The 17,807-nt window shown below is 46.0% G+C and overlaps 1 protein-coding gene across 1 annotated transcript in view; it reads left to right on the top strand.

The window, feature by feature from the left end:
* EML6 (EMAP like 6) overlaps positions 1 to 17,807 on the top strand; it is a 325,099-nt gene that overhangs the window by 304,971 nt on the left and 2,321 nt on the right. The window contains exons 32-40 of the mRNA XM_007465682.1: positions 7,507 to 7,715; positions 8,521 to 8,678; positions 9,337 to 9,451; positions 10,942 to 11,130; positions 12,430 to 12,602; positions 13,047 to 13,209; positions 14,764 to 14,867; positions 15,560 to 15,713; positions 16,114 to 16,214. Of these exons, the coding sequence (XP_007465744.1) occupies positions 7,507 to 7,715; positions 8,521 to 8,678; positions 9,337 to 9,451; positions 10,942 to 11,130; positions 12,430 to 12,602; positions 13,047 to 13,209; positions 14,764 to 14,867; positions 15,560 to 15,713; positions 16,114 to 16,214 (1,366 nt within the window). The remainder of the gene's footprint in view (positions 1 to 7,506; positions 7,716 to 8,520; positions 8,679 to 9,336; positions 9,452 to 10,941; positions 11,131 to 12,429; positions 12,603 to 13,046; positions 13,210 to 14,763; positions 14,868 to 15,559; positions 15,714 to 16,113; positions 16,215 to 17,807) is intronic.

Here is a 17,807-nt window from a genome sequence, read left to right as displayed (position 1 = left end):
CTGAGGCTCGGGCTTCGGTCGGATCCCAGGGAGAGGACTGGGGTTGGCGGCGTGAACACAGCCTGAAGGGGCTAGTGAGCCACGGCTAGCCGGGAGGGAGTCCGGGGAAAAGTCTGGAGCTGCCGAAGAGGCAAGAGACCATTGTTTCGTGGTGCACGAGGAGAAGGGATTCAGAACACCACCTAAACGAGCTCCAGAGACGGGCGTGAGCGGCGGCTATCAGCGCGGACCCCAGAGATAGGCATGAGACGCTAAGGCTGCTGCTGCAGCCACCAAGAAGCCTGTTTGCAAGCACAGGTCACTATCCACACCTCCACTCCCGAGAGCCTGTGCAGCCCGCCACTGCCAGGGTCCCGTGATCCAGGGACAGCTTCCCCAGGAGAACACACGGCGCACCTCAGGCTGTAGCAACCTCACACTGGCCTCTGCTGCCCCAGGCTCACCCTGCATCCGTACCCCTCCCTCCCCCCGGCCTGAGTGAGCCAGAGCTCCCGAATCAGCTATTACTTTAACACCGTCCTGTATGAGCGATGAACAGATGCTCTCAGGCGACCTACACACAGAGGTGGGGCCAAATCCAAAGCTGAACCCCAGGAGCTGTGAGAACAAAGAAGAGAAAGGGAAATCTCTCCCAGCAGCCTCAGGAGCAGCGGATTAAAGCTCCACAATCAACTTGACATACCTGCATCTGTAGAATACCTGAATAGACAACGAATCATCCTAAATCCGAGGTGGTGGACTTTGGGAGCAACTGTAGACTTGAGGTTTGCTTTCTGCATATAATTTGTTTCTGGTTTTATGTTTATCTTCGTTTAGTATTTAGAGCTTACTATCATTGGTAGATTTGTATATTGGCTTGCTTGCTCTCTTCTTTTTATTACTTTTTTGTTTTAATAATTTTTTTGATTTTAATAACAATTTTATTTTACTTTTTTCTTTCTTTCTTTTTTTCTCCCTTTTCTTCTGAGCCATGTGGGTGACAGGGTCTTGATGCTCTGGCCAGGTGTCAGGCCTGAGCCTCAGTAATGGGATAGCCGAGTTCAGGACATTACTCCACCTCCCAGCTCCACATAATATCAATCGGCAAGAGCTCTCCCAGAGATCTCCATCTCAACACTAAGACCCAGCTCCACACAACAACCAGCAAGCTCCAGTGATGGACACCCCATGCCAAACAACTAGCAAGACAGGAACACAGCCCCACCCATAAGCAGAGAGACTGACTAAAATCATAATAAGTTCACAGACACCCCAAAACACACCACCGGACTTGGTCCTACCCACCAGAAAGATAAGATCCAGCCTCATCCACCAGAACACAGGCACCAGTCCCCTCTACCAGGAAGCCTACACAACCCACTGAACCAACCTTACCCACTGGGGACAGACACCAAAAACAATGGGAACTAAGAACCTGCAGCCTGCGAAAAGGAGACCCCAAACACAGTAAGTTAAGCAAAATGAGAAGACAGAGAAATACACAGCAGATGAAGGAGCAAGGTAAAAACCCACCAGACCAAACAAATGAAGAGGAAATAGGCAGTCTACCTGAAAAAGGATCCAGAGTAATGATAGTGAAGATGATCCAAAATCTTGGAAATGGAATGGAGAAAATACAAGAAACGTTTAACAAGGACCTAGAAGAACTAAAGAGCAAACAAACAATGATGAAAAACACAGTAAATGAAATTTAAAATTCTCTAGAAGGAATCAATAGCAGAAAAACAGGCACAAGACTGGATAAGTGACCTGGAAGATAAAATACTGGAAATAACTACTGCAGAGCAGAATAAAGAAAAAAAGAATGAAAAGAATTGAGGACAGTCTCAGAGACCTCTGGGACAACATTAAATGCACCAACATTTGAATTATAGGGGTCCCAGAAGAAGAGAAAAAAAAGGGACTGAGAAAATATTTGAAGAGATTATAGTTGAAAACTTCCCTAATATGGGAAAGGAAATAGTCAATCAAGTCCAGGAAGCACAGAGAGTCCCATACAGGATAAATTCAAGGAGAAAAACACCAAGATGCATATTAATCAAACTATCAAAAATTAAATATAAAAAAAATATTAAAAGCAGCAAAGGAAAAGCAACAGATAACATACAAAGGAATCCCCATAAGGTTAACAGCTGATCTTTCAGCAGAAACTCTGCAAGCCAGAAGGGACTGGCAGGACATATTTAAAATGATGAAAGGGAGAAACCTACAACCAAGATTACTCTACCCAGCAAGGATCTCATTCAGATTCGACAAAGAATTAAAACCTTTACAGATAAGCAAAAGCTAAGAGAATTCAGCACCACCAAACCAGCTTTACAACAAATGCTAAAGGAACTTCTCTAGGCGGGAAACACAAGAAAAAGAAAAGACCTACAATAACAAACCCAAAACAATTAAGAAAATGGTAATAGGAACATACGTATTGATAATTACCTTAAATGTAAATGGATTAAATGCTCCAACCAGAAGACATAGACTGCCTGAATGGATACAAAAACAAGGCCCATATATATGCTGTCTACAAGAGACTCACTTCAGACCTAGGGACACATACAGACTGAAAGTGAGAGGATGGAAAAAGATATTCCATGCAAATGAAAATCAAAGAAAGCTGGAGTAGTAATTCTCATATCAGACAAAATAAAGACTATTACCAGAGACAAAGAAGGACACTACGTAATGATCAAGGGATCAATCCAATGAGAAGATATAAAATTTTTAGTATTTATACACCCGATGTAGGAGCACCTCAGTACATAAGGCAAATCCTAGCAGGCATAAAAAGGGAAATTGACAGTAACACAATTATAGTAGGGAAATTTAACACCCCACTTTCACCAATGGACAGGTCAACCAAAACGAAAATAAATAAGGAAACACAAGCTTTAAATGACACATTAAACAAGATGGACTTCATTGATTTTTATAGGACATTCCATCCAAAAACAACAGAAAACACGTTCTTCTCAAGTTCTTATGGAACATTCTCCAGGATAGATCATTATCTTGGGTCACAAATAAAGCCTTGGTGAATTTAAGAAAGTTGAAATCATATCAAGTATCTTTTCTGACCATAACAGTATGAGACTAGATATCAATTACAGGAAAAAAAACTGTAAAAAAAAAAAACAAAACACACATGGAGGCTGTACAATACACTACTAAATAACCAAGAGATCACTGAAGAAATCAAAGAGGAAATCAGAATATACCTAGAAACAAATGACAATGAAAACACGATGACCCAAAACCTATGGAATGCAGCAAAAGCAGTTCTAAAAGGGAAGTTTATAGCAACACAATCCTACCTCAAGAAACAAGAAACATCTCAAATAAACAACCTAACCTTACACCTAAAGCAATTAGAGAAAGAACGAAAAAACCCCAAAGTTAGCAGAAGGAAAGAAATCATAAAGATCAGAAATAAGTGAAAAAGAAATAAAGGAAACGATAGCAAAGATCAAAAGACTAAAAGCTGGTTTTTTAAGAAGATAAACAAAATTGATAAACCATTAGCCAGACTCATCAAGAAAAAAAGGGAGAGGACTCAAACCAATAGAATTAGAAATGAAAAAAGAGAAGTAACAACTGACACTGCAGAAATAAAAAAGATCGTGAGACATTACTACAAGCAACTATATGCCAATGAAATGGACAACCTGGAAGAAATGGGCAAATTCTTAGAAAAGCACAACCTTCTGAGACTGAACCAGGAAGAAGTAGAAAATATGAAGAGACCAATCACAAGCAATGAAATTGAAACTGTGATTTAAAATCTTCTAACAAACAAAAGCCCAGGACCAAAGGGCTTCAGAGGCAAATTCTATCAAACATTTAGAGAAGAGCTAACACCTATCTTTCTCAAACTCTTCCAAAATATAGCAGAGGGAGGAACACTCCCAAACTCATTCTACGAGGCCATAATCACCATGATACCAAAACGAGAAAATGATGTTAAAAAGAAAGAAAACTACAGGCCAATATCACTGATGAACATAGATGCAAAAATCTTCAACAAAATACTAGCGAACAGAATCCAGCAGCACATTAAAAGGATCATACACCATGATCAAGTGTGGTTTATCCCAGGAATGCAAGGTTTCTTCAATATAGGCAAATCCATATATGTGATAAACCATATTGACAAATTGAAGGAGAAAAACCATATGATCATCTCAGTAGACACAGGAAAAGCTTTTGACAGAATTCAACACCCATTTATGAGAAACACTCTCCAGAAAGTAGGCATAGAGAAAACTTACCTCAACATAATAAAGGCCATATATGACAAACCCACAGCCAACATCATTCTCAATGGTGAAAAACTGAAACCATTTCCACTAAGATCAGGAAGAAGACAATGTTGCCCACTCTCACCACTATTGTTCAACATAGTTTTGGAAGTTTTTGCCACAGCAGTCAGAGAAGAAAAAGAAATAAAAGGAATCCAAATTGGAAAAGAAGGAGTAAAGCTGTCACTGTTTGCAGATGACATGATACTATACATAGAGAATCCTAATGATGCCACCAGAAAACTACTAGAGCTAATCAATGAATTTGGCAAAGTAGCAGGATACAAAATCAATGCACGGAAATCTCTTGCATTCCTATACACTAATGATGAAATATCTGAAAGAGAAATTAAGGAAACACTCCCATTTACCATTGCAACAAAAAAGAATAAAATACCTAGGAATAAACCTACCTAAGGAGACAACAGACCTGTATGCTGAAAACTATAAGACACTGATGAAAGAAATTAAATATAATACAAACAGATGGAGAGATATACCATGCTCTTGGATTGGAAGAATCTATACTGTGAAAATGACTATGCTATCCAAAGCAATCTATAAATTCAATGCAATCCCTATCAAGCTACCAATGGCATTTTTCACAGAATGAGAACAAAAAATTTCACAATTTGTATGGAGACACAAAAGACCCCAAATAGCTAAAGCAATCTTGAGAAAGAAAAACAGAGCCAGAGGAATCAGGCTCCCTGACTTCAGACTATACTACAAAGCTGCAGTAATCAAGACAGTATAGTACTGGAACAAAAACAGAAATATAGATCAATGGAACAGGATAGAAAGCCCAGAGATAAACCCACACACATATGGTCACCTTATTTTTGATAAAGGAGGCAGGAATGTACAGTGGAGAAAGGACAGCCTCTTCAATAAGTGGTGCTGGGAAAACTGGACAACTACATGTAAAAGAATGAAATTAGAACACTCCCTAACACCATACACAAAAATAAACTCAGAATGGATTAAAGACCTAAATGTAAGGCCAGACACCATAAAACTCTTAGAGGAAAACACAGGCAGAACACTCTATGACATAAATCACAGCTAGATCCTTTTTGACCCACCTTCTAGAGAAATGGAAATAAAAACCAAAATAAACAAATGGGACCTAATGAAACTTCAAAGCTTTTGCACAGCAAAGGAAACCATAAACAAGACAAAAGACAACGCTTATAATGGGTGAAAATATTTGCAAATGAAGCAACTGACAGAGGATTAATCTCCAAAATATACAAGCAGCTCATGCAGCTCAATATCAAAAAAACAACCCAGTCCAAAAATGGACAGAAGACCTAAATAGACATTTCTCCAAAGAAGATATACAGATTGCCAACAAACACATGAAAGGATGCTTAATGTCATTAATCATTAGAGAAACGGAAATCAAAACTACAATGAGGTAACACCTCACACCAGTCAGAATGGCCATCATCAAAAAATGTATAAACAATAAATGCTGGAGGGGGTGTGGAGAAAAGGGAAGCCTCTTGCACTGTTGGTGGGAATGTAAATTGATACAGCAACTATTGAAAACAGTATGGAGGTTCCTTAAAAAACTAAAAGTAGAACTACCATGTGACCAGCAATCCCACTACTGGGCATGTACCCTGAGAAAACCATAATTCAAAAAGAGTCGTGTACCACAATGTTCACTGCAGCACTATTTACAATAGCCAGGGCATGGAAGCAACCTAAGTGTCCATCAACAGATGAATGGATAAAGAAGATGTGGCACATATATACAACGGAATATTACTCAACCATAAAAAGAAACGAAATTGAGTTATTTGTAGTGAGGTTGATGGATCTAGAGTCTGTCATACAGAGTGAAGTAAGGCAGAAAGAGAAAAACAAATATTGTATGCTAACACATATATATGGAATCTAAAAAAAAAAAAAAAAGGTTCTGAAGAACCTAAGGGCAAGACAGGAGTAAAGACTCATATGTAGAGAATGGACTTGAGGACCCGGAGAGGGGGAAGGGTAAGCTGGGAAGAAGTGAGAGTGGCATGGACTTACCTATTTTACATTTGGTAGTGTATATAGCTAGTGGGAAGCAGCTGCATTGCACAGGGAGATCAGCTTGGTGCTTTGGGATAACCTAGAGGGGTGGCATAGGGAGGGTGGGAGGGAGACACAAGAGGGAGGGTATATGGGGATATATATATATATATATATATATATATGTATAGCTGATTCACTTGGTTATACAGCAGAAACTAACACTATAATGTAAAGCAATTATACTCCAATAAAGATGTTAAAAAATAAATTAAAAATTCAAGGACTGGAAAATAATGATGAGCTAAAAATAGATGGGAAAAGACTAGAAGCTCAGAGATTTTAAAAGGAGGTAAAGGAGCAATAAAAATAACTAACTGTAGTTACTGCTTACAGAACCCTCACTGCACCTAGCCTGTTCTAAGGGCTTCCCTTTTATCAATTCTTTTAATCGTCACAACACCTTATAAAGTGGGAACTATTATTATCCCCAATTTACAGATGAGGAAACTGAGGCACAGAGAGGTTAAAATAATTTTTCCACAATTGTTGTGCAGATAAATGGTAAAGCTGAGATTTAAGACAAAGGTTAAATAAAACTCAGGACAGAAATCAAAAACAGAAATAAATGAGGTTGAGGGAAAGAACTAGTAATTTAAAAGGTAAGCCTTTTAAACCTAAAAACCATGAAAGAAAAAGGAATGTGCGGAACTTTTTAAAGAAATTAAAAGCAGAGGAATTTTGGAGAAAAACAGCAACAGTCTGAAGGAATGTGGCTCCAGTGGCACTGTGGGGAGGCTGCGGCTTCCTGTGGGGTGAATCCTGTTGGAGGTGGCAAGGCGGGGGATGCCCTTAAGCTGTTTTGCCCTTTTCTTGTACCTGGAAACTTCTGTCTCCTGGGCCATCCTTTCCTCCTCTGTTCACAGATGCCTGTATGTGCCTTGTGGGGACGGGGTAGAGTTAGGTTGGGGGTTCTGTTAGCAGCACCTGCTGCTCTGGAAATTTCCCAGACAAGGTCTCTTTCCCACCCAGGGAGTAGTGTCTGAAGGTGGGAGGGGGCGGCTGAAGAAGGAACCAGAAGTGTGCCCTGGGCCTTGCTGGGACAGAGAGCCCTCTGTCCTGGGCTGCAGCTCCCCTGCCTGGCCCAGGAGTGTAGGACCCACCTCACCAGACTCTCTCACCCACGCAGGTGCCAAGGTTGCTAGCCGAGGGGGCCACCTGGAGCGCATATTCGTGGTGGAGTTTCGCCCTGACTCAGACACGCAGTTTGTGTCTGTCGGAGTCAAGCACATGAAGTTCTGGACCCTGGCAGGCAGTGCCCTGCTTTATAAGAAAGGGGTCATCGGGTCCATGGAGGCTGCCAAGATGCAGACGATGCTCTCCGTGGCCTTCGGTGCTGTGAGTTTCAGCAGAAGCTTCCTGATGGGACCCTGAACCCCTGGGCATGGGCATGGGGGGCAGGTATATCCTAGAAGCTGTGAACAGCAAGGAAGCCATTTCCACAGATCTCCTTTACTGGATTATTTGCAACCACTGTTTTGTTTCCTTAGCACAGATGGGTGAGTTGACTGTACTTTTCCCCTCAAAATGTTAATCAGAAAAAAGCAGGACCCCGACCCAGGGCTGGAGTTTCATTATTCCAGAGCCAGATTGACTTGCAGGCCTGTTCGACTAGGCTAGATGGCCACAGAGGCTGAGGGGCATTTCCACCACTGGACAGCATCCCTTTCCCCCCAGTCCTCCTGTGCCATAAATCCCCTGACACACTTAACACAGGCTGTGGACTGCCCTCAGCCAACACAAGCTCCCCTGGGGAAATTTTGGAACACAGCCAACTCTTGGTCCTCCAGGTGTGGATTTACCCTCCTTGTAGATGAAGCCAGGAAAGTTTCCTCGAAGACTGGGGTCCCGCCCCTTCCCTGCAGTCACCTGAGGCTGCTCACAGAATGGAAGTGCATTAAAAAGCAGAGCTGTGCTTAGTGGGGAAATCAACTGTTCCCAAAACTAACACTGCAAAGCTAGGTGATTTCCTTACCATATGCTCTTTTTAGAATTCTTTCGCCTTCCCTTGGCATAGGTCAGTTTGAGTGTGTTTATGTTTCTCCGGCTCTGGTGCCTTAGCAGTGGAGTGGGTGGCTGGGAGGGAACCCTCTCTAGGGCTGCAGGAAGTGTCCTGGTGTGGAAGGTGTCCCTTTGTTTACAGAACAACCTCACTTTCACGGGTGCCATCAACGGCGACGTCTACGTGTGGAAGGACCACTTCCTTGTCCGGCTGGTGGCCAAGGCTCACACGGGCCCCGTCTTCACAATGTACACAACCCTTCGGGACGGGCTTATAGTGACCGGTGGAAAAGAGCGGCCGTAAGCCCGAACTCCTCTGGGAACAACTGGTCTTTTTGGATTGTCTTGGGAGAAACTGACAGAAGCATCTCCAACTTGGAGAAAATGCAGATTTTCACTCTCCTGTCTTTTCTGCATCACGGAGATGAGTCTGCCATCTCTCCCAGAGGGCCCTGGGTCAGAACCTTCAGAAGTAAGGGTCAGAGAGGTGGTGCCTTGGTAGTTGAAAAACCGGAGAGGTGTTCTCGAACAGACCAAGTGACTCTGCTGTCCATTAGGTGTTACTGTCAGTGGCTCTTTGGGAGGAGGCAGGAGGGGTGAGAAGAGGGGGGATGTCCAGTGCAGACCGGGACCATGTGAAAGCCAAGCTGCAAAATAGGAGAAACATTTCTCTTCGTCGTTCGATCTAATAAAAACATAGTTTGATTTTTTTAGATTTCGATTCTCCTTCCTCCCACGGTGGTGGCATTTGAAAGCAGTGTAGGAAACCTGCAGGTTCAAGGGGTTCTGGTAGCTCATCAGCAGGGCTTATGAAAGGGGCCACCCCAGAGGGTCTGTCCTGCTGGGCCTGGGGATGAGGGGATGGGACCTTGAGGAGATGACAGGGAGAGAGGGCAGCGGAGGGTCCTGGGCAGTCTTAGGATGAGGGCTAACATGCTAAGTTCTTGATCTTTTTCAGGACCAAAGAAGGAGGTGCTGTGAAACTGTGGGACCAGGAGATGAAGCGCTGCCGGGCCTTCCAACTGGAGACGGGGCAGCTGGTGGAGTGTGTGCGCTCCGTGTGCCGCGGCAAAGTGAGCACCGGGTGGGGCGGGCCTTTGCCAGCGACGCCCAGAATTCGTCCAGCACCTTCCCAGCCAGACACTTGCCCTGTGCTGAGTGGTTGAGTCCTTAGAACAAGCCTCCCGGGTGTGACTTAGTGCAGAGGGGAAGCAGCTTAGCACAGTCAGACAGACCTGGGTGCAGAGTGTGACTCACCTAGTAGAACTGGCTGTGTGACCTTGGCTGTGTTGCTTATCCTTTCTGTGTCCAGCACACGGGTTGTTAGGACTGCATGCATCATACATGCACAGCGTCTTTCATTATGCCTGGCACATGGCCACAGTCAGTAGATGTTAGCTGCTGTTATTATAGACCATGTTATTTTAGGCACAGGGATATTAAGTAGTTGCCCATGCCCAAGGGTACGCAGCCGGGAAGGGGAAGGAGTGCCAAACTGTCTGACTCAAAGCCATTGGTTTTCAAGTTGTACCTGAGCTAAATCTCACACACAACTGTGGAGTTTTGTTTTTGTCTTGTAAACATGGATATCCAGGCTTGTATCCAGAGCCGCCAAGTCAGAATCTCGGGAGTGGGGCCTTGACCTTGATGTGTGTTTTCCTTTTCTTCTTCTTTATTTTTAATTCCCCAGGAGATTCTGAAGCACTTGAAAACAAATCTCTTAACCTCTATTTAATACCTTGTATTTATATTTTGGAATTGGTATCAGTCTAAGAATTTGCTTTCTAGATGCTCTCCACTAAAAAGGCAAACCTGACTCGGAGTCTACATAATTGGAAATTGGGAATTTTGTTTTTAAATAGATACACAACAATCATCCGGAAGGGTAATTAGACATACAGGAGATGAAGGGAGAACGAGGCCCAGAACCTAGAAGTCATCTGGAGATGGATTTTGTTCAGTGCGAGGAAGAACTTAGGAAGAGTTTGGGCTGTCCAAGAGCAGAAACTGGCTGCCCTGCTCTGCAGTGAGCTTGCAATCACTGGACCATTCAGCAGAGACGAGATGATGGAGAGCTCTGGTGGAACTCTCCCCAAGGTGGCGGGGGGAGTACAGGCCAAGTGAGGGGCTTGCTTAAGGATGGCAAATCAGTGGCTAAGAACAAAACACTTCTTGGCTCTTCCTATTTTAATACCAGTGCCAGCAAAGGCACTTTCCCAAGTTACTCTAATAGTGTTTTTTTATATTATTTTATTTTAAATTGTGACAAAATATAGAGAACATAAAATTTACCATTTAACCATTTTTAAGTGTACAATTCAGTGGTATTAAATACATTCACATAGTTGTGCAACTATCACCACCACCCCTCCCCAGAACATTTTTCATCTTGTGAAACGGAGGCTCAGTGTCTAATAAACAATAACTCCCTTTGCCCCATCTCCCCAGCCCCTGGAAACCACCATTCTACTTTGTCTCTATGAATCTGAGTATTCTAGGTACTTCATATGAGGGGGATCCTGTAGTGTTTGTCTTTCTTCTAATAGTGTTTTGATTACAACAGGGAAAGATTTTAGTGGGAACCAAGGACGGAGAAATCATTGAAGTTGGTGAAAAAAATGCTGCTTCCAACATCCTGATTGATGGACACATGGAAGGGGAGATCTGGGGCCTGGCCACACACCCCTCCAAGGACATCTTCATCTCTGCCAGTAACGACGGCACAGCCCGGATCTGGGACCTGGCTGACAAGGTCAGGGGCCGACGCTGCACAGGCTCGGATGCCCCATGTGGGCCTCGGAGCAGTGACAGCCCTGGGCAAGGGAGGTTCGGCCAGTGTCAGGCCAGAAGCGGGGCTGGGGCTGGGCAGGAGATCGGCCACAGGGCATCAATTAAGTGAGAGGGACTGATAATAAAAGAAGTCCTGTTCACACACACCCATTCTCTCTATATGTATCTTTTAGCTGTGTATCCATCTATGAATATTTATAGTACAGGAATAATATAATTGAGAATGATTATTCTCTTGTCATGAAAGAACCCACAAAACTAAAAAACAAAGAGATAAATCATGTCTTTCCTGGATGGGAAGACTAAAAATGATTTAAAATGCCAAATGTTCTCAAATGGAACATTTCAATCAAAATCCCAACAAGGTTTCTCTTAGCATTTGGAAAAACAATTTAAAAATACAAAAAATTTCAAAAAAATAACTTGTCTGGAGTAAAAATGTCAAATAGGAAATCTGGGGGGAAAAAAGATCAATGTTACCAAGTCTTAGCTGATAGTAAAACAAGTACTTAAGTTCTAATAATTAAAATACTTGGTTTCATTACAAAATGGCTAGTAAATGTTTCAGTCATATTTTCAGTGTAAGGATCATAGAAGAGACATGGAGAAGGCTAAGTGTGGTGGTTATACTCCTTAGTTCATAATGATTATGTTTATTAACACCCACTGCATACCCGGTGCTTCATATATGCTATCGTTAATGCTTACAACACCTTGCAAGACCAATACTAATATCGATTCTCTACACGTGGGAAGACGGAGAAGTAACTTACCCAAACCCACCCAGCTAGGGACAGAGCCAGGATCTGGGATCTGAACTAACACATGCTGAAGCTCAAACTCTTCCCCCGAGCAAGAGGTCAGCAAGCTGCAGCCCAAGGGTCAAGTCTGCCTGCTGCCCGTTTCTGCAAAGTAAGCCATGCTTTTTGTTTATGTTGGTGTCCATGGCTGCCTTTGTGCTTCACTGGCAGAGCTGACTGGTTGTGAGAGACCATATGGACTCCAAAGCCTAAAAATATTTACTCCCAAACCATTCACAGGAAAAGTTCGCCAACCTCTGTCCTAAACCGTGTTGTCTCTCCAGCTGCTCAGTCAAAACATACTGCCCCCCTCAGCCACTCAGGGACACCTACTATTAGAAGCAAGAGGTTTGGAGCCTCCCTAGAGGCAGCCTGGCTGCTCTGGCCTGGGTGCAGGATTTCCCCTGGAGACCAGCTGAGGTGGCCAGGGGCTCAGGTGGTATTACTTTGTGTCAATGCAGAAGCTGCTAAACAAGGTGAACCTGGGCCACGCGGCCAGGTGTGCAGCCTACAGCCCTGACGGGGAGATGGTGGCCATTGGCATGAAGAATGGAGAGTTTGTCGTCTTGTTGGTGAACAGCCTGAAAGTTTGGGGGAAGAAACGAGACCGGAAATCTGCTATCCAAGATATCAGGTACATAGCAGGCAGTCTGGGCAGGGAGGAGAAAGGCGGGCGTTCATTCTCCCTCCCATGGTTCCCATTCCAGGAGGGTCATGGCTGGAATGAAGAGCTCACTTGTGAGAGGGTCCCTTTCAGTGAACCAACTATGGAAGGCGAACCTCTCACATGTTAGTTCTCAGACATGTCTTTGCTAATTTCCATAAGAGTGTGGTAAAAACTTCTCATAAAAGGCCTTCTACAAAAGAATGCACACATCCATTTACTTACTTACGGGGGGTTTTGATCCAGAGAAGCTGTTGAATTCCACAGACTTTAGGAAAAGCTAACCACACGTGAATCATGACGTGTGAGCTAATTGCCTTTGAGCTTGGGAGGCCTGTCCCGGAGCAGACCTCATGCCTGACCAGCCCTACATAGCCCTCCTCACGGACCGTGCTCTTGGATTGCTTTTTCTAGAATCAGCCCAGACAGCAGATTCTTAGCTGTTGGTTCTTCTGGACACACAGTTGACTTCTATGACCTCACTCAGGGCACGAGTCTGAACCGCATCGGCTACTGCAAAGATATCCCGAGCTTTGTCATTCAGATGGATTTTTCCGCAGATGGCAAATACATCCAGGTATGCTTTGGCTTTACTGATATCTGGGGTAACCGTTAATAACAGTATTACAAACAATGGCTTTTATGAAATCAGTGCTTACTCTGTGTCAGGAAATGTGTTCACTGGAACTGTTTAAGTACTGTTAGTTTCCCTCCTATTTTATAAATGAAGAAACAGAGGCTTAGAGAACTTAAGAAAGTCGAACAGAATTTAAAATAGTGCTTATTCTTCAGTAGGAAAGCGGGAAACAAGCCCTAATCATCTTGAGCCTCCTCTCACCACCACCCCTTCAAGGCTTCCTAATTCCTCGTTCTCTGGGGCTGCACGGAAGCCTGTGTTGCTTCTTACACTTATTCATCTCAATTCCACCTTCCCATGGGTAGTGTGGTCCCTCCAACTCGGGACTCAGACTCCAGACAGTCAGCCTGGAGTGAGAGCCCATCACTGGCCCCCGGGGAGACTGACAAGCGGGGAGGGATCGCGAGGGCTCCCACTCTTGGCACTTAGAGCTGAAAATAGAACAGTGATTTCTCCAGCATTTGAACAAATATTATGCATTTGTGAGCCAGCCTGGAGTCGGGTAGTCTTTGTGAGAGGAGGGAGGACGCTTCATTCATCAAGTGTGGACTGAACCAGGCGCTATGCCAGGCTTTTGGGTGTATGAAATGGGCCTGGTCCCTGCTCTCCTGGAGCTTGCCTTGTCGTGGACAAGACGAGCATTAAACAAATCATCACAAAATACACCTATGTGCCGAGAAGTAAAAGTACAGCGCCCTGCGGGAGCATTTAACAGGCACTGACTGCTGTTAAATAGATGCACTGACATCCTCTCCGTACGGTGCTGTTTAAGCTGCGGTCTGCAGGGTGTGTAGGAGTCAGCCACCCAAGGGGGCCGGGAACATGGTTCCAGGCCTTCTGCATGAAGGCCCTGATGTGGGAAAGATCTCGGCTCATCCCTGTGCAGCAGGGGAATCTGGGGTGGCTGGTCTAGCACCCCAGGGGGGGAGGGGGCTGGCGATGGAGGCAGCGGCCATTGGCTGGAAAATGATCAGTTACCTCTAGAAGTTTCCCAGAGAAGCCAGGATCAGGTCCTCCTGCTTCAGAAATCATCTGTCAGCTGCCGTCCATAAGAAGACTTGCCTCAGCTCTGCTGCACAGGACCTTGGTTCTCTGAGAACAGGGGTTCCCAAACGTGAGCGCACACAAGAATCACCTGGAGGCTTTGTGAAAGCCTGCTGGGCCCCGCCCTCAGCTTGTCCAACTGGGTAGGTCTAGGGTGGGGCCCAAGAATGTGCATCTCTAACCAGTGTCCAGCCGAGGCTGACGCTGCCAGTCAAGAACCACACTTGGAGAAGCTGCCTTAGGGCTTTGGAAAATAGCAAGAAAACGGAGGGGGAAATGCCCTGCTTATGTGAACTTTGCTGCGGGCTGACCACAGGCTTTGCAGCCTGGAGCTGAGCTTGGGTTTGGTGAAAAGTCCTGGGGATGCAGAGGTTGGGAAGCAATACACCCAAAGGGGAGTCCTTTGGACGGGAAAGAAAGTTGATAGGCCTGGCTGCTTCCCACTTGCAGGTGTCAACAGGAGCCTACAAGCGCCAGGTGCATGAGGTCCCCCTGGGGAAGCAGGTCACCGAAGCCACAGTCATTGAGAAGATCACCTGGGCCTCCTGGACAAGGTGACTGGAGGAAAACTCTTCTGGAGGAAAAGGTCACAAGGGAGATGCTCGTCCCAGCCTCAGCCTCCAAGTTTGTGTGTGGCTGGGATCCGAAGCAGCTTAGAGACAGAGCTCTTTCCTTTGTGGGGTCAGGGCGGCAGGCCTCTTGCTCCCAGTCTGGGCCGCTGGCTTTGGTCTGACCTGGGCTTTTGAAACGCAAAGTCCCTCTTTTTGTGTAATCTGTCCTACTCATCCCCAACCCCATCTAGCAAGTTCAAAGGGAAACCATCCCCCAGCTCTTGGCCAGACCCCCTGCGGTATAGTGAGGCCTCCTGCAATCCCTGGGAGGGAGAGGGAGGGCCGGCAGTGCCGGGTAGCAGGGTAAGCAGCAGGGCCCTGCCACGTCAAGGGAAAAGAGGCCACCAACCCGTGAGCTTGAAGAGCCCCGCACTTCTCCCAAGCTACATATACTCAGAAGCATCGTAGGGAAGAGGGAGAGAATCAAAGATGGAGGTAACTTTTCTTTTTAGGGTGAAAGGGACTGGGGCAGAGAATAGTAGGGGCTGGGGCAGGTATTCAGAGGGGGAGGGGACAGGTGCTGTCCTGCCACAGGAGCCGCGTGACCACGCTGAATCCCCCTCTCGTTCCTGGGAGAGGGTGCCTGACTGCACGAAGCCTTACCACCCATCTCACACCTCTTCCTATTGGAACAGCATTCTGGGAGACGAAGTCATTGGCATCTGGCCACGAAACGCAGACAAGGCTGATGTCAACTGCGCGTGTGTGACCCACGCTGGCCTGAACATTGTCACGGGAGACGACTTTGGGCTCGTGAAGCTCTTTGATTTCCCATGCACAGAGAAATTTGTGAGTTTTCCTTAGAGTAACTCCCTGCACTGCCTCCAGGCTGGCTGACCTTCTGCAGTCTGCTGGAAATCGTGGCCACATCTACATGGCCATCTAGAATCTAGAACAAGAGGAATCTTGTCACAGCCCTGGGGAGACTTGGCAACACCTAACCTTTTCCTCTCCCTCAGGAGGGGAAGTCCTGGAAGCCAGGAGGATGGAGGGGGAACAGAGTGGCCACAAGTGGGGCAGGAATGAGGCAGGAAGCCAGTGAAGGGCTTGCTCACAGAGATGTTCAGACCCAACGGGCATCCCATGGGTGAAGGGAGGTCCTAGGAGGGGGGAACTGAGTCCTGGAAGTGGTCCATAGTGGCTGAAGGAACAGGGTCTCTTAGTCACTTCCATTCACTTTTGTTCACAGGCCAAGCATAAGCGTTACTTCGGTCACTCGGCTCACGTGACAAACATCCGTTTCTCTCATGACGACAAGTATGTGGTCAGCACTGGAGGAGACGACTGCAGGTACCAGCCTGATTCTTCTAGCTCTGCCCCCAGGCCTAGCCTTCACCCACTCCCGTCCCCACCTCAGGTGTCAGCTCCTCCCAGGGGCACGTGGAGGGGCTGAGGTGGGAGAGTGAACCAGAGATCCAGTGACGACTTTCCAAGTAGAAGGGCTTTAGTCTCTGGTGACTCCCAACCCAATTCTTGATGGGACTCTGTCCCCACTAGAGCTGTCCTGGGATTGGTGAGAAGCCAAGTGCATGCAACAGCTACTCTGAGCATTGCTGGCTGGAGGGGCAGGTGGTGAGAGGCCCAAGATACTGATTCCAGTAGGAGCTGTTGGACAGCCCACGGCGTCCACTGCATATAATCAGGAGGTTAGAATGACCTTGATCCGTAGGCCTTTTAACTCACAACTTCCAGTTCATCACCAGAGTTCTTAACGTGGATCATTAATCCACAACCGAGAGGTTTAAGAATAGTAATACCGAGCCTCAGTCACCCCGAGAAACGAGCAGGACATATGTTACCCGATTGTACACATGAGATCAGATAAGGGGGGAAGCCGTTAGGGCCAGTGCTATTTAGTAGCAGGAGAACCTCAACCAGCTATGTGGATTCCTGAGCCAGGGCTGCTACTGACCTTAACCACTGCTCACTGTGAAACAGGCCCATTGTCCTGTGAGGCATGGCTGGTTTTCCAGTGCCTTTTGGAAGGACCCCTCCCCTACCAGCCTGCTCCAGAGATGACACCAGCATTTCCAAGAAGGCAGCTTTCTCCTGTCCCTCCACCGAGGGCGTTTCCTATTTGGAGTGTGGAGCAACAGGATGAGGTCATTCGAAGTCACTCAGCTTCTCCACATCTAATGTAGTTGAAGGGCTTTATCGAAACGTGAATATTGGTTTCTGTTCAGCCCAGGCAGAACTCCTGGGGGGGGATCAAGAAGAAATGCATGCACTCCAGATTTATTTTTAGTGGTCTGAGTGAGGTTGTGGAAAAGGCACCTGAAGAGAATTTCAGCCCACTTCCTACCCAAAAGCACTGTGTAGAAAATGGCCCCAAAAGATGCTTTCTGATGGCCTGCCTGAGAGCACCCGTCTCCAGGCTGCTGTGCCAACCGCTGCTGGCACTTAGAGCCCTTGAGATAGTACTGACAGCAGCTCCCTGTGGGGCGCAAACACCCATTCAAAGCAGCATCCGCCAAACTGTGAACAGGCCAGCACCGGGAGACATAAGCGAACCCGTCCCCAGGAGATACGAGGGGACTCTTGATTACTAAAAAAGGCTTAGATGTCACCTTTCCAGTGCAGGGCCCCCTTGGCCTTTGCAGTCATGGGAGCCTACTGCGATCCCTGGCCCTGTGCTGAGCACCAGGAAGGGCTCTCCTACTCGAGTGGAGCTGATAAAACCTTTTCAGTAGTAACAAGAGAGATAGTGTGAAGTCAGGCTGCCAGAAGTCCTCCCGTTCAGAAGGGACACGCAGGCTGCTGAAAGAGCCAAACGAAACAAAAAACAATAGACCTTTTAAAAAAGCAACAGACCTTTAATTGGTGGCAAGATCCCTGGTTTGTTTTTTGAAATTGAAATCAAAATGTTCCCTACATCATCTCGGC

The sequence above is a fragment of the Lipotes vexillifer genome, unplaced genomic scaffold, assembly GCF_000442215.2.
Source record: "Lipotes vexillifer unplaced genomic scaffold, Lipotes_vexillifer_v1.1 scaffold77, whole genome shotgun sequence".
Classification (NCBI taxonomy): domain Eukaryota; kingdom Metazoa; phylum Chordata; class Mammalia; order Artiodactyla; family Lipotidae; genus Lipotes; species Lipotes vexillifer.
The sequence above is the reverse complement of the archived record's forward strand: the minus strand, read 5'-3'. Positions and strand labels throughout refer to the sequence as shown.